The sequence below is a fragment of the Rhinatrema bivittatum genome, chromosome 1 (assembly GCF_901001135.1).
Source record: "Rhinatrema bivittatum chromosome 1, aRhiBiv1.1, whole genome shotgun sequence".
In the NCBI taxonomy this organism is placed as follows: domain Eukaryota; kingdom Metazoa; phylum Chordata; class Amphibia; order Gymnophiona; family Rhinatrematidae; genus Rhinatrema; species Rhinatrema bivittatum.
In genome coordinates, this window is record NC_042615.1 from 740,468,959 (window position 1) to 740,487,603 (window position 18,645).

The 18,645-nt window shown below is 44.2% G+C and overlaps 1 protein-coding gene across 2 annotated transcripts in view; it reads right to left on the minus strand.

Annotated features, from left to right (window-relative positions):
• The window catches only part of CCDC152 (coiled-coil domain containing 152), a 168,451-nt gene that overhangs the window by 41,809 nt on the left and 107,997 nt on the right, over nucleotides 1–18,645 (minus strand). For both annotated transcript variants that reach the window (XR_003852776.1, XM_029578028.1), the window contains exon 6: nucleotides 2,035–2,162. Coding sequence is in view for 1 of the 2 variants with exons in the window: in XM_029578028.1 (XP_029433888.1) it covers nucleotides 2,035–2,162 (128 nt within the window). In the remaining variant the exon portion in view is untranslated. The remainder of the gene's footprint in view (nucleotides 1–2,034; nucleotides 2,163–18,645) is intronic.

Below are 18,645 nucleotides of genomic sequence, written 5' to 3' on the forward strand. Positions count from 1 at the left end.
TGAAAGGCATCGATGGCATGGAAGGAAACCTCTGAGATTGTGGGTGTAGAGGTTGAGTAATACCTGAGGGTCCAGGAATTGGTTCTGGAATGGTGCCTTCATCGGAGTCTTGAGGCTTCTTGGACACGGCCTCGATTAAGGAATCCAACTTTTCCATCAGAGGTTGAAAAATAGAAACCTCTGGAATCGGCATCGATGGTTTCCTGAGAGGAATCGGTGCTGATGTCGGAATCGGCATCGATGGCATTGGTGCCGGAATGGCCGGTGACATCGGTATCGAGGGCAAAATATCCATCGGTACCGGAATCAGCGTCGATGGCATCGCTGGTGTCGATGGTTGTGGCCTCGGTATTGCATTGAGGAGTGCGTCTCGTCAAGTTCCGCCCGCATGGATGATGAGATCAGAGCAGCCATGGGGGGAGGCAGTAGTAGCGATGCTGGTACCTCCTCAGAGCCCTGAGGAGGTACGGTTCCCTGCACCGGTGCCGGTGGGGATTGCCCTGGTATCAAAGGCTCCGGAGCCTGCACGTCCAACTGAGGTTTCTTAGCCGTCGATTCCGTATCCATCGATGGCACTGCGGGTATCGGATCGATCCAGCCGGAGACGATTGCGTGGAGGATGATGCTGTGGGTAACAGCTGAATTTTGAAGAGCTGTTCCATCTTCTCCATCTGGAGTCAACGTCCCTTCGATGTCATGCCGGCACACTGAGGGCAGGATCTGATGTCGTGGTTCTCACCAAGGCAGAGAACGCAGTTTTGGTGGGGGTCCGTTATGGACATATTTCTGGTGCACTTAGGGCACTTTTTGAATCCCGAAGCCATTTTAGGTCGGACAGCTGTCGACGACCATGGAACGGGAAAAAAGATCAAAAATCGGTACGGAACCGGCGAAGTAAAGGAAAAAACGTACCGCGATGGTAATATAAAGGGAGACCCTTGCGGCTAAAAGTTTTTCCCCGACTTTTTGAAAAGTTTTGAGGTGTGGATAAAATTACCACAGGACTCCAAATTAACCGCGAGGCTAACGGCTCCGTGAAAAAAAGAAGACTGAAGGGAGACCCCTGTGGCAGAGAGTATCATGGCATGCTGGGCATGCTCAGTAGGCACTCTGGTGCCAGTCAAAAGTTTCATAGAAATTTTGACAGAAGTTTTTCCGTATAGGGCTCCATTACCGATGTCACCCATATGTGAGGACTAGCATCCTGCTTGTCCTGGGATAACACAATGTCCCTGGTAGTTTATGTTGCTGTTACTGAGATAAATATATAAGGATATAATCCTCCCCACCTAGAGTCTTAATAGGTGTCATCGGTGAAATGCTTTCACATAATCTGTTCTCCACCTTATATTTAGTCATAGGTCAGTTTATTATTGAAAATATTTTTTTAGAAATAATTTTTGTTGCAAGTAAAATATGATCATTCAATGAAATTAATGTCATGATAACTTGGTATATATCAAAAGCGTAACTTACCTCAGTTTTTTTTATTTTAGTGAAAGCCACTACAATCCCATAATCCATAAACTTCTGAAATGCTGGTTCTAGCCCACAGTGAATATAAGGAAGAATTATAGTTGGCTGTTACTGAGATGACATCAGAATCAGAATATTGCTTTTGTATGGTGAGTTGTATGGGGAAATGTTTTCGTTTTGCTCTGTACCCAGTGTTGAAGGGTAGGGGATTCCTGTGTATGTCACACATGTGGGCATCATCTGTCAGGTATGTCCCGACATTAAAAAGTTTGAGAACCAGTGCCCTTATTAATGAACTTATAACTCATAGGACAGATCACCTGCCAATTCAGGCCAATAATAAAACAAATTATCAAGAAATATATTTCCAGTCATACTTGTGTAAATGAGTTAGACTTTCATTGTTTTAGAATAAACATTCTTTCATTTCAAAACAGATGGTCTAATACCTAAAATATTTATAAAACATAAAAATCTAGTGTAGTGTCTGGCAGCTTTGCATCATCAACTGGTGAGTATGGCTCACTGTGTTTTGAAACTCTTACCATTACTCCATACCTCTATCTGCAGTTTGATTATTTCACTTTGGTTTTCTTTTTCTTGAGTTCTCAATAGTCTGTTCAACTCTAAAATCTCTCTCTCTTTTTTTTCCATCAATTCTTTATGCTCTTCTTCTTTAAGTTCAACTGACAACATAAAGAAAATGATAGCTAAACAGATGTGAACAATAGATATATAAAATAAACCATAATGGATTCAAGGCTAGATTATAGCAGACCAGCACGACTAACATTTTTGAGGGAAGTGATCAGGAAGGTTGACAAAAATAGTTTGGTGGATATCATCCATTTGGACTTCAACAAAGCTTTTACCACTGTATCACATGACAGAAAAACAGAAAAGGTATCCAAGTGAAGGGCAATATGACGTCAAATGCACAGTAAACTAACAGTTTGAAATCTGAAATAATCACAATGAAAGAATAGAATATAGAAGGGAAGAATGGGGATGAGGTGCACTGCCACAGTAATGTGGTAAAATCTATATATGCTGTACTTGCTACATGAATAAATGGAGAAAGTAGGGTTCTCTGTAGACAGCAGGATTAATCAGCCATAGCATGTGGGTCATTCTATCTGATGGTAGCAACATAGACCCAGTTCTTAGAGCTCAGTAAAGACTTTACTGAGCATGCATGAGAGTTCCCACATGTGCGCACTCCTTCATGAGCCCCTTAGACTCTTCCAGAGCTTGAGGTTTAGCAAGGTAGTCAACACTTCAGGGATGCAGGCAGGTAATAAGTATGTTAATTCATGCTGTTGTCTATGGAGCACCATCTTTACAGGTCACCTGGATTGGCCACTGTTGGAAACAGCATGCTGGGCTTGATGGATCCTTGGTCTGACCCAGTATGGCAATTTCTTATGTTCTTATGACAAGCAGGTATGAATTAGCCAAAACGCATGGAGAGTCCTAAGTTGAGTGTTGTATAGAAGAGCAAGTACCAACCCATCAAGTTGAGTGCAGTCTACTGGATGAGCAGGCTGTGAAGAACTGCTTTCCAAAGTTACTGTCTCCTTGAGATATGCTATCCAGTCAGTAGTGGGACATGAAGGTGTGTACGGGTGACTAAACAACAATTTTGCAAATGTTAATAGAAGTGGCCCTGAGATGAGCCACTGAAGTCATGATGGCTCTCACTTGATAAGCCCAGATAGAGTTTGTAATCTTTAAGATAGCCAGTGCGTAACAGTGCATGATACAGTCCACTAGCATTAACAGAGTTTGTTTAGCAACTGCTCTTCCCAATGTATTGGGATCAAAGGACACAAATAGTTGAGAAACTTGACAGTGAGGTAATATTCCAGGGCTCTATTACAATCCAAGGAGCGAAGTACTTGTTCTCCTTTGTGCACATATAGTCTTGGAAAGAATGTAGACAGCACAATAATTTGCTTAGCATGGATGGAGAACTTTGGCTTCTAATACTGCCAATTGAGCACCAAAATTCATTAGAAAATAAAAAGGAAGCATAGCTATTGGCATATGGTCAGATGAGATGGGAAACTGATCTACAGAAATCATACTTACTGGTGGATATCTTTAGTTAGGACCTCCTAGAACAATGTGTTCAGTTATGTTCTTAACTATTTATTTATTTATTTATTTTTAATTTTTATATACCGATGTTCCTGTAAAGAATACATATCGCACCGGTTTACAAGGAACTGAACAGTCGCCTCCAGGGCGGAAATACATTAAAACAGTCGCCTCAAGGCAGAATACATTAACACAAGTATACAGGAAAACTATTAAAGAGAACTTTCATAAACTCAATTAAATGTAACTGGGAACCATAAATCAGGAACATATGTACATAGGTAGGTATATCGTCTGTCGCTTCACCAGATTTTAGCTCTCAGGGAAAGCTTGAGTGAATAGCCAAGTCTTTAGCTTGGCTATTCACAATATAGGATAGATGCTAAAAGTGCAAGACTCCACAACAAAACTGATAAAGAAAGCATATCAGAAAAGTTAAAAAGTTAAAAAACCCCCCAAAAAAAGCTTACTTAAAATTCAATACAAGTTTTATATTTCTCAAGGAAAAAGAGATATTGGTCATTTTTTGGAATATGCAAAAGGATAAAAATAGTGGAACAGCAGCATAACTAATCTAGAGCAAGCTATTAGGATTGTGGTACTCACAGAATAGTACTCCAATATGTAAAGAAAAAATATTTTAGAAATAATTCAAAGTCTACAAGTCAAAAACTGATTAGCAAAATCAGGCGACATAGCTCACCCTTAGCATTACAAAGCATCTGATAACTTGCCTGATCTGTAACACTTGGTTATATCTATCATATTGGCCTCAAGGACATAAACATTTCCTGGCCCATAATTGTTGCGTCTGTTGGTGCTAGACGGCTTCGCCCCGTTTGCCTCACCTTGTTCACGGCTCCTCCCGCTTACCTAGGAAAGATGGCTACCGCCGCATCTACAAGCCGACCTCTCCGGCGTCCCTGGAATGGCTATGGTGCAGCCTCCCGCCATGCTCCTCCCAGGTACCTACTAGAGTGCGCGCGTGCGCCACCCGCGTCTTTATTCCAACCTTGGTGTGAACCTTGGGGGCGTTCCCCTTTGCTGACGTCACGCCATCCGGGTATACAACCCCTCAGGGTTGCTAGCTCATTGAGTTAGCAAGGACTCAAATCCATTCCTGTCTACACTATTCTGCCGCTTCCATGCTGCCACTAGAAGCTCTCTCTCTCTGCCCTTCGGGGTAACAGCTAACCTGGGTACCCGCTCCTCAGGGGCCCTCTGCTTTATTTCAGGTGCCTTACAGGGAACAGATACTTGCTCCTCGAGGGCCTGCTCTCCCTGCCTTGGTGCTTGTACCATCTTCTTCTACTTGGTGGAATCGCATACCTACAGCAAACATCTAGTGAGTACTCTAACTCTCAGTCTATCTCATCCACAGTACTACCTTGCTGGGAAACCTGCTTTGGAACTTCCCTATACCAATGGGTGAGAAGGGCTCTCTCTGCCGAGAGCCCTGAGACTGCTACAATCAGACTCCTTCACTACTGCCACCTCTGGTGGAACTCTTCAAGCTGTATAATAAAGAACTAACTCTGTGTTTGTGCATTCTGAGTCTAGCCCAGTACTGTGGCTCCTCACAGGGCTCCTCCCGTGGGCGTGGTCATCTGCCACAGTACCCAAGGATCCACCCAAACACCGCTTAACCATAACAATAATGACTTAATTCCTTGTATAAAGTACAAATTTATGACAATCTTCAATAAATGTATGTGTTAACTAGGGTTTAGAGTATATCATTTTAGGACTTGTTCATTCAGCATCAGAACCACTTTAGCTGCTGAGTAGGGGTTGTTAAAAGAAAATTGGTTATCATCTGCTAATTTTCATTCCTGTAATACCACAGATCAGACCAGACCATTGAGTTTTGCATCCCTACCAGCAGATGGAGGCAGAGGTCAAAATCTTTGAGGCACTGCTACATATTTATTTATTATTTTTATATACTGACATTTGATCTGAGATATCACATTGGTTTACATTCAGGTACTGTAGGTATTTCCCTATCCCCAGAGGGCTTACAATCTAAGTTGTTGTACCTGAAGCAATGGAGGGTAAAGTGACTTGCCCAAGGTCACAAGGAGCGACAGCGAGACTTGAATGCTGGTCTCCTGGTTCGTAGCCCACTGCTCTAATCACTAGGCTATTCCTCCTCCACTACATATCTGAGAGTGCCACCTGTAGGCCTTCAGTATTGACATGTACCCAAGCCAGAAATTAGATCCTAAAAACCCTTTACAGGGCGAACAGGGAACCTGGGCTTAGAACTCCCTGAATTGGAGTACCACATGCTTCCAGAAACTCATACAAACAACAAAGCATAAGTACAAATTATCAAGGTTTCCTGAAAAAATGGATCCATCAAGTAAGGAAATTCAGTTTTTCGGTAGTGACGGGATGGGTCTCTGAACTGATCTGTGGTATTACAGGAACAAAGATTAGCAGATAAGAACCAGTTTTTCTTTTCTGTTCATACCCAGATTAGTCCAGAAAAGTTAGATGTAAACAAGCATCCCTAAACTGGGTGGGAACCTGAAAGAATCACATGAAGAACACTCTCACCAAAGAGCTGCATGAAGAACACTCATCAAATGCCACGCCCTCTCATCCAAACACTAGTGTCTGGTGAAAGTGTGAAGAGAGGACCACTCCGCAGCCCTACAAATCTCCTGGGAAGACAGTAACTGACACTCTGCCCAGGAAGCCTCCTGCACTCTCATAGAATGAGCTTTCAGTCCCACCGGAACCATACAACCCTTAAAAATATAAGCCGTGGAAATGACCTCCTTCAACCAATCCAAAATCATGGCCTTCGAGACTTTGATCCCTTCTTTGTACCACCAAACAGCACAAAAAGGTGATCTGAGTGCCGAAAACTGTTGGTGACCTCCAAATACAGCAGCAACGTCCGTTGCACATCCAAAAGATGCAACTCCCTATCTTGAGGGGAATCCCTCGACCACTCCGGAAAGGCTGGAAGCTCCACCGACTGATTAACATGAAAGGAGACCACTTTTGGCAAGAAAGACAGAACCGTATGTAATGTGACACTGACATTAGAAATCTGCAAAAAAGGATCCCTGCAAGACAGAGCTTGTAATTCCGAAATCCTTCTTGCCGAACATATGGCCACTAGAAACACTGCCTTCAAAGTCAGGTCCTTCACCGTTGCTATACTCAAAGGCTCAAAGGGAGCACTGCACAGTACGTGCAGCACTAAATTGAGGTTCCAATCCAGGCAGAACTTTCAAACTAGAGGACGCAGATGCATCACTCCCTTCAGGAAATACACCACACCTGGGTGAGAGGCCAAAGACCTGCCCCGCAAATTGCCCCTAAGGGAACCCAAAGCAGAAACCTGCACATGCAGAGAACTATAGGCCAGGCCTTGCAATAACTCCTGTTACTAAAAGGCTAATACATGCGGAATGTCCGCCAACAGAGAATCTAAACCCTGTTGCCTGCACCACGATTCAAAAACCCTCTAAACCCTAGCATACGCCAGAGACATAGAGGGCTTCCGAACCTGGAGCAGCGTGGAAATAACCTATTCTGAATGGCCTTTCGATGCAACTGCCACTTCTCAAAAGCCAAGCTGTGAGACAGAAACGATCCTCCCGATCGGAAAATATGGGACCCTGATGGAGCAACCCTGGAAGGTGTGCTAACCTTAGCGGTCCGTCTACCACAAGATGAACTAGATCTGCGAACCATCGACGCTACGGCCACTCCGATGCCACTAGCACCATCAATCCAGGATGTGCCACAGAACTCGACCGACGAGGAGCCAAGGTGGAAACACGTACTGCAGGATCCCCTTTCGACACGGACACATCACAGCATCCAGCCCCACTTCTCTTCTGCGACTGAAAAACCTCATTGTTTTTGAGTTGGCCTTTATTACCATGAGATCCAATTGGGGAACCTCCCATCTGGCACAGATGCGATCCCAGCCCTCTGAGGACAACTCCCATTCCCCTGGATCCAGTTGCTGCCTGCTGAGGAAATCCGCTTGCATATTATCTACTCTGGTGACGTGAGAGGCCGCTATTCCTTCAATGTGGAGTTTGCCCAGGCAAACAACTGACGAGCCTCCAGGGCTACCGCGTGATTCTTTGTACCTCCTTGACGATGTATGCCACCATTGTCGCATTGCTGGAGAACACATGACACAATGCAGGAGCAGAAGCCTGCACTTCAAATATTCAACACCAAACAGAGTGAAGTGCAGGTAATTCAATAAGTCCCCTCAATTTCAGATTCTTTTCATCAAAGGTTTATTTTTATTTTTTTTTATTTTTACATCGGCAGCTCCATTGCTTAGACAAGCACAGAATTTAAGAAGGGTCCCCCGACACGGACCCGTGTTTCGCCAAACCCGCCTGCGTCGGGAAGGTCAAGCATTTAGAGACAGGGATTCTTCAATGGGTCTAAGTAATGGAGCTGCCGATGTAAAAATAAAAAGAAACCTATGATGAAAAGAATCTGAAGTTGAGGGGACTTATTGAATTACCTGCACTTCCTTCTGTTTGGTGGAGAACACATGAGCCATCTGATTCTTGACCAAGGGCAGGAAGGCTTTCAGAGCCCGACGAGCTGCTCTTGTCTCTAAATGGTTGACAGACCAAGACGTCTCTACCGCTGACCAAAGACTTTGAGCTGACCGACCTTGTCACACCGCCCCCCCAAACCTTGAGACTGGCGTCCGTGGTGACTACCACCCAATCTGCAGCCTCCAGATCCATCCCCTTCTCCAGGTTGTGCTGTGATAGCCACCACAAAAGACTAGATCTGGATTCTCCTGGAAGAGGCAAAGGCAGATGATACTCCTCAAACACCGGATTCCACCTGGACAAGACAGCCCACTGTAACAGACACATGTGTGCAAAGGCCCACAGAACTAAATCCAATGTGGAGGCCATTGAGCCCAGGACCTGCAAATAATCCCAGACTGTTGAAACTGGTAGGTGCAGTAGATGCATCACCTGCCCCTGCAGCTTCATCACCCTGACCGAAGTGAGAAATATCCTGCCCTTCTGAGTATTGAACAGGGCTCTCAGATACTCCAGAGACTGGGTTGGAACCAGATGACTCTTTGATGACCCAACCCAGCGACCACAAGGTGTCCATCACTTGCTGCAGGGACTGCACTCACTCGTCCTTCATCTTCACCTGAATAAGTCAATCATCCAGATACAGGTGAATCAAAATTCCTTCCTGTTGCAATGCTGCCACCACCACCATCACCTTCGTGAAGGTTCGGGGAGCTGTGGTGAGGCCATAGGAGAGAGCCCGAAACTGGAAATGCTGCCCCAAGACCATGAAGCGAAGAAACCTCTGATGGTCCCTCTGAATGGGAATATGGAGGTATGCTTCTGTCAGATCTAGCACTGCCAGGAACTAACCTCTGCAAACTGTCATGATCACTATGCGCAATGTCTCCATCTGAAAACGCGGCACCCGTATTACCCTGTTCACCTTCTGCAAGTTGAGAATGGGCCAAAACGTATCTTCTTTCTTGGGAACCACGAAGTAAATGAAGTAACTTCCTTGGCCCCACTCTTCCAGCAGAACTGGAACTATCGTATCTAGGTCTAGCAACCACTGAAGAGTCTCCTGCACTGCCTCTCACTTGGCTCGGGACACAATGTGGGACACTAGAAAGACCTCCCTTACAGGGCGAGAAAATTCTAAGGCATAGCCAACTCTCACAAGCTCTAAGACTCAACAGTATGAGGTAATCTTGACCCGCTCCTCGTAAAAGCTGGACAATCTGCCTCCTACAGTTTCTATGGAGGAATGGGCACCCGCAGCTTCACTACGCTGATTTAACGCCCCCGGTTCTCTGACTGAAAGCATCTCTGGAGGACCTATGGGAACACCAAAAGGACTGCTGTCTACCCGAAGACTGTTTCGTCCCGGACACAGAAGAACCCTTGCTTGAGCGAAACCTCCATGAGTCCTGAAAATCGGCTCGGGAGGAAACACCTTCTTATTGCTTTTTATCCTTAGGCAACCTATTTCTTTTAGATTTGCCCAACAACTTCATCAACTGATCCAAGACTTCACCAAACAGCAGTTTCCCTTTAAAAGGGAGATTACACAGTTAAGACTTAGACCACGTATCCGCCGACCAATTGTGCAACCATAAAAGCCTGCACGCCACCACCGCTGTGACCATGCTTCTAGTGGACGTATGCACCAAATCATACGGTACAGCTACAAAGGCCACCCCAGCCTCCAAGCGCGCTGACTGCAGAAGAGTGAGTTCTCCATTTGCCACCTGATCTTGCGCCTTCTGAACCCAGCACAAACAGGCGCGCTGCATCATACTGCCGCACACCGCAGCCTGGAGACTCAGGGCTGACACCTCAAACATGCGCTTCAACTGAATCTCCAACTTGCAGTCTTGCACATCCTTCAGGGCAGAGGAACACACAACTGGAATCATAGTCTTCTTGGTCACAGCGGACACAGCTGCATCCACTTTAGGAACTCTCAGATGCTCCAGGTTCTCCTCCATTAAAGGATAAAGCTTTGCCATTGCTCTCCCGACTTTCAAGCCAGCTTCCGGAAAGTTCCACTCCCAGCTAATGAGCTTCTGAATCTTCTTAGACACTGGGAAAACACTAGGAGAACCCTGCAAACAATCCAGGACCGGGTTCAATCCCTCATTATCCGACTCCTCCCAAGTAACCTAGCTCCTCTAACACCTGAGGAATAAATAGGCATAATTCCTCCTTTTTAACTAGGCGCATGACCCGAGGATCATCCCACTTAGTCATTGGAACCTCATCTGGATCAAGGTCATCCTTGGACAGATATGGATCCATGTTCGGGCTCTCATCTGGATTCACCCCCTGAGGAGATGCAGCATCCTCCTGCATATCATCCGACTCCTCAAAATCTCTGGGCTCCCCGGCTCCCGCACAAGGCAATCACAGTTGTCTCAGAATATCCCCAACTGTCTACTCATGGGCCTTTTCCCCCCGGCCTCCTTCCTTGCCAGGAAGGCCCTGTGAAACATGAGAACAAATTCCAGGGAAAACCCCTTCGGGTGGTCAGCCCCCTGAGGATGACAGTCATCATCAGAACCTCCTTCCCCCCTCTGGACCTCCTCCGCACCCTGTCCCACAGGGAAGAGAGGAGGCGGGGAATCTCTAGGCTTTCTGAGCCCTGCAGAACCTTGGACAATATCCCCCATGGGCACAGCAGCCGCACTGGAAACCCCCAGGCCAACAGCCGTGCTCCCAATGACCCGAAAGCCTTCTTCTCTGATGCTGCTGCCGTGGAGATCCCCTCTTCCCCTGATAGACAGGAGGTGCAGAGGAAATGCGAGTTTAACAGAGCACCATCCCCAAAGCGAAAGATATGCGTGCCCAAATTAGCAACAGACTGCACACACGGCAGAGGCCTAAGCTGCTCGGTCTCATCAGCCGAGTGGATGCGTGGCAAAACTGCCTCATCAGCAAAGTTTTCCTGCCGGGGGAAAAAATCAGCTTGCTCTTCTTCTTCTACCTCCTGTCGACCATGGCAGCTCCCGCTGCCGACCACCCCAGTTGCCGAGCCACCAAAGCACTGAATCTCCTTTAACTATAAAACCTATACTTGTTTTTTAATTTAAAACTCAAAAAAACAACAAAAAGAGAAAGTTTCAGGCTCGCAGTAGGAGACCCTGGGGGCAGGGAGGGATCTAGTCCTCTGGCTATCAAAGCCTCCAAAAGAAGCGGGCAATCACAGCCAGAGGTCACCAACCCACTGGACCCCGGCTCGACCCGAGGGATGGTCCACAAAGGTATCTAGCACCTCGGGGAGCTCACACTCCACTTTTAGAAATCCTTCCTAATCTTTGACTCTTTTCACTTGACAGTCTGCAGGTTTTTATCTCCACCATCTGCTGGAGAAAGAGAAATACTGAAGGACTTGCAGGTGGCACTCTCAGATATGTAGCAGTGCCTCAAAGTTTTTGTTCTCTGCCTCCATCTGCTGGTAGGGATGCAAAACCCACTTGTCTGGACTGATCTGGGTATGAACAGGAATGGTTAAGATTAGGAGAACTGGAAGATAGTAATCAAGGTGTTTTTCAACTTTTATTTAGGTCACTGGGTCAATCATGTGTTTGCATTTTACAATGGTTAGCAATCAGGAGGATTTTCAATCATTATGTTGTGTCTTAGGCTAGGAAAATGGCACTTGTGTGGCCTTACAATCCCCGAAGAATTTTTGAATTCACTGTCTAAGCAAATATTACTACATGCTCTGGAAACAGCTAATTCTATCTTGAAACAACTGAAGTCCTTCACTGTGTGGCAGAGATTAATTATTCATCTCAGAAGCAATGATCTAAGCAGAATACAAAGGAACAAGTTAATAAAATTATCAAAAGGGCTCTTGACTTTATAAGGCAGAAAGCTCAAATTTGTATTAATGACTTCAAAAAGACAAGAAGGGTTTGGGGAAACAAAAATTTTAGTGAGTGACAGCCACTTCCCTGAATAATATGTAACCTCCTTTCCATGTCCTAAAAAGAAGGGGGCTTTGAATGTAGGGCCTTTCTGAGAAAGGGGAAGATTATCTTCTAGGCCCTTGAGGTTTATTATCTTAAACTAGAATAAAACAGTCTCCACATACAAATTTTTGTTACAACTAAAAATGTTAATGCTACAAAACTATTGTGAAAATATGACAAACAGTACAGTTACTTTGTGAATAATCTGTTTCTTCCATTTGCACATTCATCAACCATGTAATCAGGTTCACTTTGCTTCTGTGTTGTAGGATTTGCTACTGGGCAAATTTTGGGAGACCTTCTGACTCCTAAAATTCCCAAAAGATACCCCTGAGTACCTGAAATCCGTGGCTTTGCTCTGCTCCCTTAGCAGGTCAGTCTCCTCTTCCTTTTTTCACCTGATTGATTCTGACTCCATATACACTGACTGAATGGTGGACCTTCTTATTACACGACTGGATGTCCTGACCGCACCCGACACCCCACCACCACCAGCAGCTGTACTAGAATTGCCTCCAGTTCTCAATCGGCCTAAACCACAGTTACCAGCTCCACCCCAGAATGCCAGGGACTCTAAGAAATGTCAGGGATTCTTAAATCAGTGCCATATGCACTTTCAGTTATAGGCCCCGTTATTCCCAGACGAACAAACCCAAACCATTTATATTCTCTCATTGCTAAAGAGATCAGTGCTTGCCTGAGTCTCCCCTCTCTGGGAGAGAGGGGATTCAATCCTCCTGGATCTCCAGCAATTTACAGAGCAATTCTGCTCCATGCTTGAAGAACCAGGTCGGGCAATGTCAAAGGCTTCGGACTTACTTCAGCTGCGCCAGGGATCCCAAACCTTAGTGGAATACGCCATGGAATTCAGGATCTTGGTCTCTGAGCTGAATTGGCAGAGAGACAGCTTGCTTGCTATTTTTTTAGAAGACCTATCACCTAAAATTAAGGACAAGATTGCATCCCGGGAACTTCCTACCTCACTAGAAGCACTCATTGACCTCACGTGGAAAATAAACCAGCTCCTATAAGAGAGAGCTGCTTGTCATGTAGAAATATTCCATGGGCACCATCCTTCCAATCCGCTCTTATGCCCGATACTACCACACCAGTGACCCTTCCACCAGATGAGCTCATGCAACTGGGCTGCTATCACCTAGCTCCCAAAGAGAAGACCCGATGCAGACAACTAGGCCTCTGCTTATACTGGGTGGCCCAAGACCACATCTTAGCTCAATGCATTGAGAGGATGGGAAGTGTACAACACCCAGAGTCGGTTGGGTGGGTGACACTAGAGCTCACCGCCTCAACACCTCAGTTCCTCCTGCCAGTCACCTTGGAACAGTCTCCCCTATGTTTCTCCATCCAGGCCTTGATAGACTCTGGTTTCAGGGGGAATTTCATACAGCAAGAGCTTGTCGATCAATTCTGAATACCAACAGTTCCCGTGATTCTACCCCTGGTACTCTCATCCATCTACGGAGACCCCTTTCCAGGATAGGTGACCCAGTCCATTGTGCTCCTCACATTATATATTGGTCCCTCACACATGGAGGTCATTAATTTCCACGTGCTGGCCAAAGTCATGAGTCCAGTTATACTAGGTCTGCCATGACTCTGGCAACATCAGCCACAGTTTGACTTGTCCATGTCAGAACTCATCCATTGGGGACCTGGATGTACCAGATCCTGTACGGAATCAGAAGGGTCATCTCACCCGATGATCCTGGCCTCCATCCTTCTGAGAAATCTGACTCCCTGTAGAGAATCCAGGGAAACTCAGACTGCTATGCAGCGCTTTCAGGAAAATACACTTTAAATAATCTACAAGCAATTACAAGAACAGCTGGAACAAGAGAGATCCGAATGAAAAAGTTTAGAAAAATAAAACAACTTGCAAAAAGGCAAAGATGAAGAGAGACAAATCCTGCAGACCTGACTTTTAGAAGAAAGTGAAAGGAGTGAAAGGAATCCAACCATCCCTTCTAGTTCTTCCATCCAACAGTTTGTGAAGGAGGTAAATGTCTCTGCCAACAGTTTGTGAAGGAGGGCTGTCCTCTGCCAAACAAATCCAGAAGAGACCACCCCTTCACCTGCAGCTCAGCTTTCATCCCAGGAATTGCATGAACTGTAGGGAAAAAATCATTTGGTTGTGAAAGCTACCACCCGAGCAAGAGACCTGCATATAGACGAAGTGGTCAGCACCCCAGTGCATGATAAGGAAAAGGGACTTTCATCACTGGTACCCTCACAAACTCCAGACCTCAGGAGTGGGGCTTAAGGGCGGGTAATGTTACATTTGGCGGTCCATGAGCTAACCCTGTGAACCGTCGCCCTCACCTCTCAGCCAGGCCTTCGTTGGCTTCAGACACCGCAGTCACCCTCCAATGCAGTGGAATGCCACCAGCTCGACCAATCATGCCTCTACATACGCCATCAGTACACATGGCTGAATGCCACCAGCTTTGAGCACCATGTCTCCCATGCTATAATTACACAATGTTGGGTTCCATATTAGGTGCTACAACCCAAGAAAGAGATCTAGGTGTCATAGTGGATAACACATTGAAATCGTCGGTTCAGTGTGCTGCGGCAGTCAAAAAAGCAAACAGAATGTTGGGAATTATTAGAAAAGGAATGATGAATAAAACGGAAAATGTCATAATGCCTCTGTATCGCTCCATGGTGAGACCGCACCTTGAATACTGTGTACAATTCTGGTCGCCGCATCTCAAAAAAGATATAATTGCGATGGAGAAGGTACAGAGAAGGGCTACCAAAATGATAAGGGGAATGGAACAACTCCCCTATGAGGAAAGACTAAAGAGGTTAGGACTTTTTAGCTTGGAGAAGAGACGACTGAGGGGGGATATGATAGAGGTGTTTAAAATCATGAGAGGTCTAGAACGGGTAGATGTGAATCGGTTATTTACTCTTTCGGATAGTAGAAAGACTAGGGGACACTCCATGAAGTTAGCATGGGGCACATTTAAAACTAATCGGAGAAAGTTCTTTTTTACTCAACGCACAATTAAACTCTGGAATTTGTTGCCAGAGAATGTGGTTCGTGCAGTTAGTATAGCTGTGTTTAAAAAAGGATTGGATGAGTTCTTGGAGGAGAAGTCCATTACCTGCTATTAAGTTCACTTAGAGAATAGCCACTGCCATTAGCAATGGTTACATGGAATAGACTTAGTTTTTGGGTACTTGCCAGGTTCTTATGGCCTGGATTGGCCACTGTTGGAAACAGGATGCTGGGCTTGATGGACCCTTGGTCTGACTCAGTATGGCATTTTCTTATGTTCTTATGTTCTTATGTTCTTCACTATATAAAGGAACCACGGCGAAAAATTCCCCTGTGGCCCCTACTAATGATGTCAGCCTAAGGCCCTATAAGAGGGAAATGCTAGTCATAACTCACTTGAACAACTGGTCCATCTACTCTTTGGTAGTGCAAGTTGCTCCTTTGTCTGTCTTCAGTTCCTGAGTCTGTCTTCAGTTCCAGTGTCCTTGTCTTCAGTACTTCAGTTCTACAGTATTTATCTCATTGCCTGCCTTTTTTCTTGCCTTCCTGCCCTGCCTATCTGACCCGTCTTTCCCTTGGGACGGATACCTGGTTGGACCTCAGCCTGATCTCAGACTTGCTTACCCTCTGCCTGCCACTGACCACTACCTGACCTCTGGATACTCTTGACTGCCGCCTGTCACTGACTTCTGCCTGCTTCTGGAAATTCTTAACTGCTGCCTGCCATTGACCACAGCCTACCTCCAGATACACTGGCTTCTATCTACGTCGACCCAGCTATCCTTGATGAATCTCTCCGCCATCAGCAGAGACCCCCACCTAAGACCTGCTGGCCCTGGTACCCAAAGGCTCAAACCCCAGGGGTCCGAGGGCTGGTAAAGGTGAAGATACAGCTGGGCCTCTGCATCCTCTGGGTCTGCTTGCCAACGGTAGGGACCTGTAAGGCTCCTCCAAGCAGGATGTTTCAAACCTGCTTAGGCCCAAGAAGCCATGAACACAACAATACCCTTCACAGCACAATCCATTCTGGCAACCTTCCAAAGGGGGGCTTTTACAAATGGAACATATAAATTCCTTATTACCAAAATATGTCCTGCTCAAAAGGACACATTACTTTGTGTATAGCATTAACAAGGATAGTATAATGTTACTTGTCAATTATTATATATTGAATGAAGAAGTAAATATAAATGATTTAAATTTTTCTAAAGCCTCATATTCTTTTTTTTCAGCCCAGCTGTTCTCCCCTATTGTTCCTTTAGATTTGCAGCTAATTGGAACTGGCCTCTATTGGGCAACGGTACCATGAGTTTTATTCACAAGCAGAGCCATAGCCAGGCAATTTGGCACCTATGGCCAAGTAATAAAGTGTAACCTTCCCCTGTATACAATATAAGTTCGGAAACTCAATTTTGTTTAACTTAATACATAATACTCTTAGTTTAGAATCAATAAGTAGGCATAAGTGGACTCAAGTTTGTATGGATGTGACCCTAACTCTTTACCCAACTGATTATTTATTTATATATTCAATTTGATATACCTCTTGTTATAAAAAACATATCTAAACAACAAATGCAGGATAATATAATGTAGACACCTTGAGATTTAAATTACTTAAAAGTACAAAAAAATGTTTTGCACTTGTCATGTTTTTTGGTCTTTGTGAATGATTCTTGGATGGATACTTAATTGGAATCCCCTGACGCAGGCACGGAGGTGCCAAAATGCTGCAACTGTAGAGCCAGCATTTTAACAGTACTAGGAATGGGAGTTCTTCGAACAGATGGAATAATTATGTGCTCTGGACCGGCGGTATAACGGGTTCCAGAATCATTGCTCCAACGGTGTGTGGCATTTGTTATAAACACATCCGGGACCTGCCGTCCCTTTGAGATGATTTTGTCGATCATTAATGACATTTGAAAGTTTGGATAAGACAACTGCTACTGCTGAAGTTCTTTTTCCAGAACTGTTGTCATTCTTGGTCCATAATCTATGTGCACACAATATTGAACATTGGATATTGAACAGTGAACATTGAATATCGGACATCAATCTCAGAATATATATGGACATGGACACCAATTTTTCTGTGGTCATCGACATCAGTTAAGTGTTTTGTTCGGAGTTCTTAACTTCTTGGGAGTGGATTATGATACATGGGACATTTTTTATTTTTTGAATATTTAGCATTTTTAAATTGTGATTTTTATAGTGAGTGTAGGCTTCAGGGGGGTTGTTGTGGATGAATGGCATGAGTGAGTGTGAATGTGTGTGGGTACTATAATTGGTCATTGAAATTCAAATGTACAGACCATATAAGTAAATTTAAATGTACATGGTATATTAGTAATTTTGATTAATACAAGTAACTTTAAATGAACATGGCATATTAGTAATTTTGATTAATAACAATTATTTTCTTTTGAATCAAAACATTTTTTTGTACTTTAAATAATTTAAATCTCAAGGGGTCTGCATTATATTGTACTGCATTTGTTAATTAGTTTTATCTTGAACAGGACAGAGAGGACAGTCTGGGGTGTTTTACAATAAAAAAAATCTCTAACTGGTGCCCAATGGTGTTCTAGAGCCTGTAGTAATATGTGTAGTGTGGCCCTTTCATAGGTAAGGTTGCTGCTGTGTGAATCCTGAGTGTTAGTGCTGGCAAACCAGATTTGCTATAAAGGTTCTGATTGCATTTTTGGCAGGTTTTTGTGGTGCATCACAATGTGCCTGGTGGCACAAATAGCGCTCAAGTAGTTTAATATAATCAATTCCTATAATTCAATAGAAGAGAAAAAGGCACAACATTATGGTTTAAAATGAACATACTCCTTTTTCAACCCCTACTGGTTAACAAGATAGAGATCATTTATGTATTAGAATTTGTTGCAGGGGGATTGTAGATTTTATAATTATAAATATATCCATTGATCCCTACCCAGACATTACATGGTAGCAGAATCCTTCACTGCTGTCACACTAGCAGAACACAGGACAACAAATTAGAAACAGAAACATGCCAACAAAAACTGAAATGGAAATGGAAACCCAAAAAGCCAGAATCTATGAGCTTTGTATCACAGGAGAGAGAAAAACAGAAACAGAAATGCATTTACATCTATAGTGAAAAAAATACAAAGATATAAGAAAGGCACATTCTCAAAGCTGACATATTCCTCGCTCTAAAAATATGAAAATAAAGGGTTTTTTTTCCTACCTTTTGTTGTGTGGGCATTTTATTTGGTCCTGGTCTCCTTTTTGATCTTCTCCTAAGTTGTTTTCCGGATCAGTTGAATACTTTATTGTTTAAGGAAGCATTCACAGTTGACAACATGTCTTAATGAAAAAGTATTATATGTTTGTATGTGAATTTATTGCTGTATGTTACGGTGTGATCCATTTAAATTGATTATTTTTATTATAAATGGACAAAAATATTTTTAAATAAATAAAATAAATCTCTTTTCCATATTCTATTCCTTCTTTCTCCTCCTCTTCCTTTCCTTCATCTGTCTCTGACATTGAT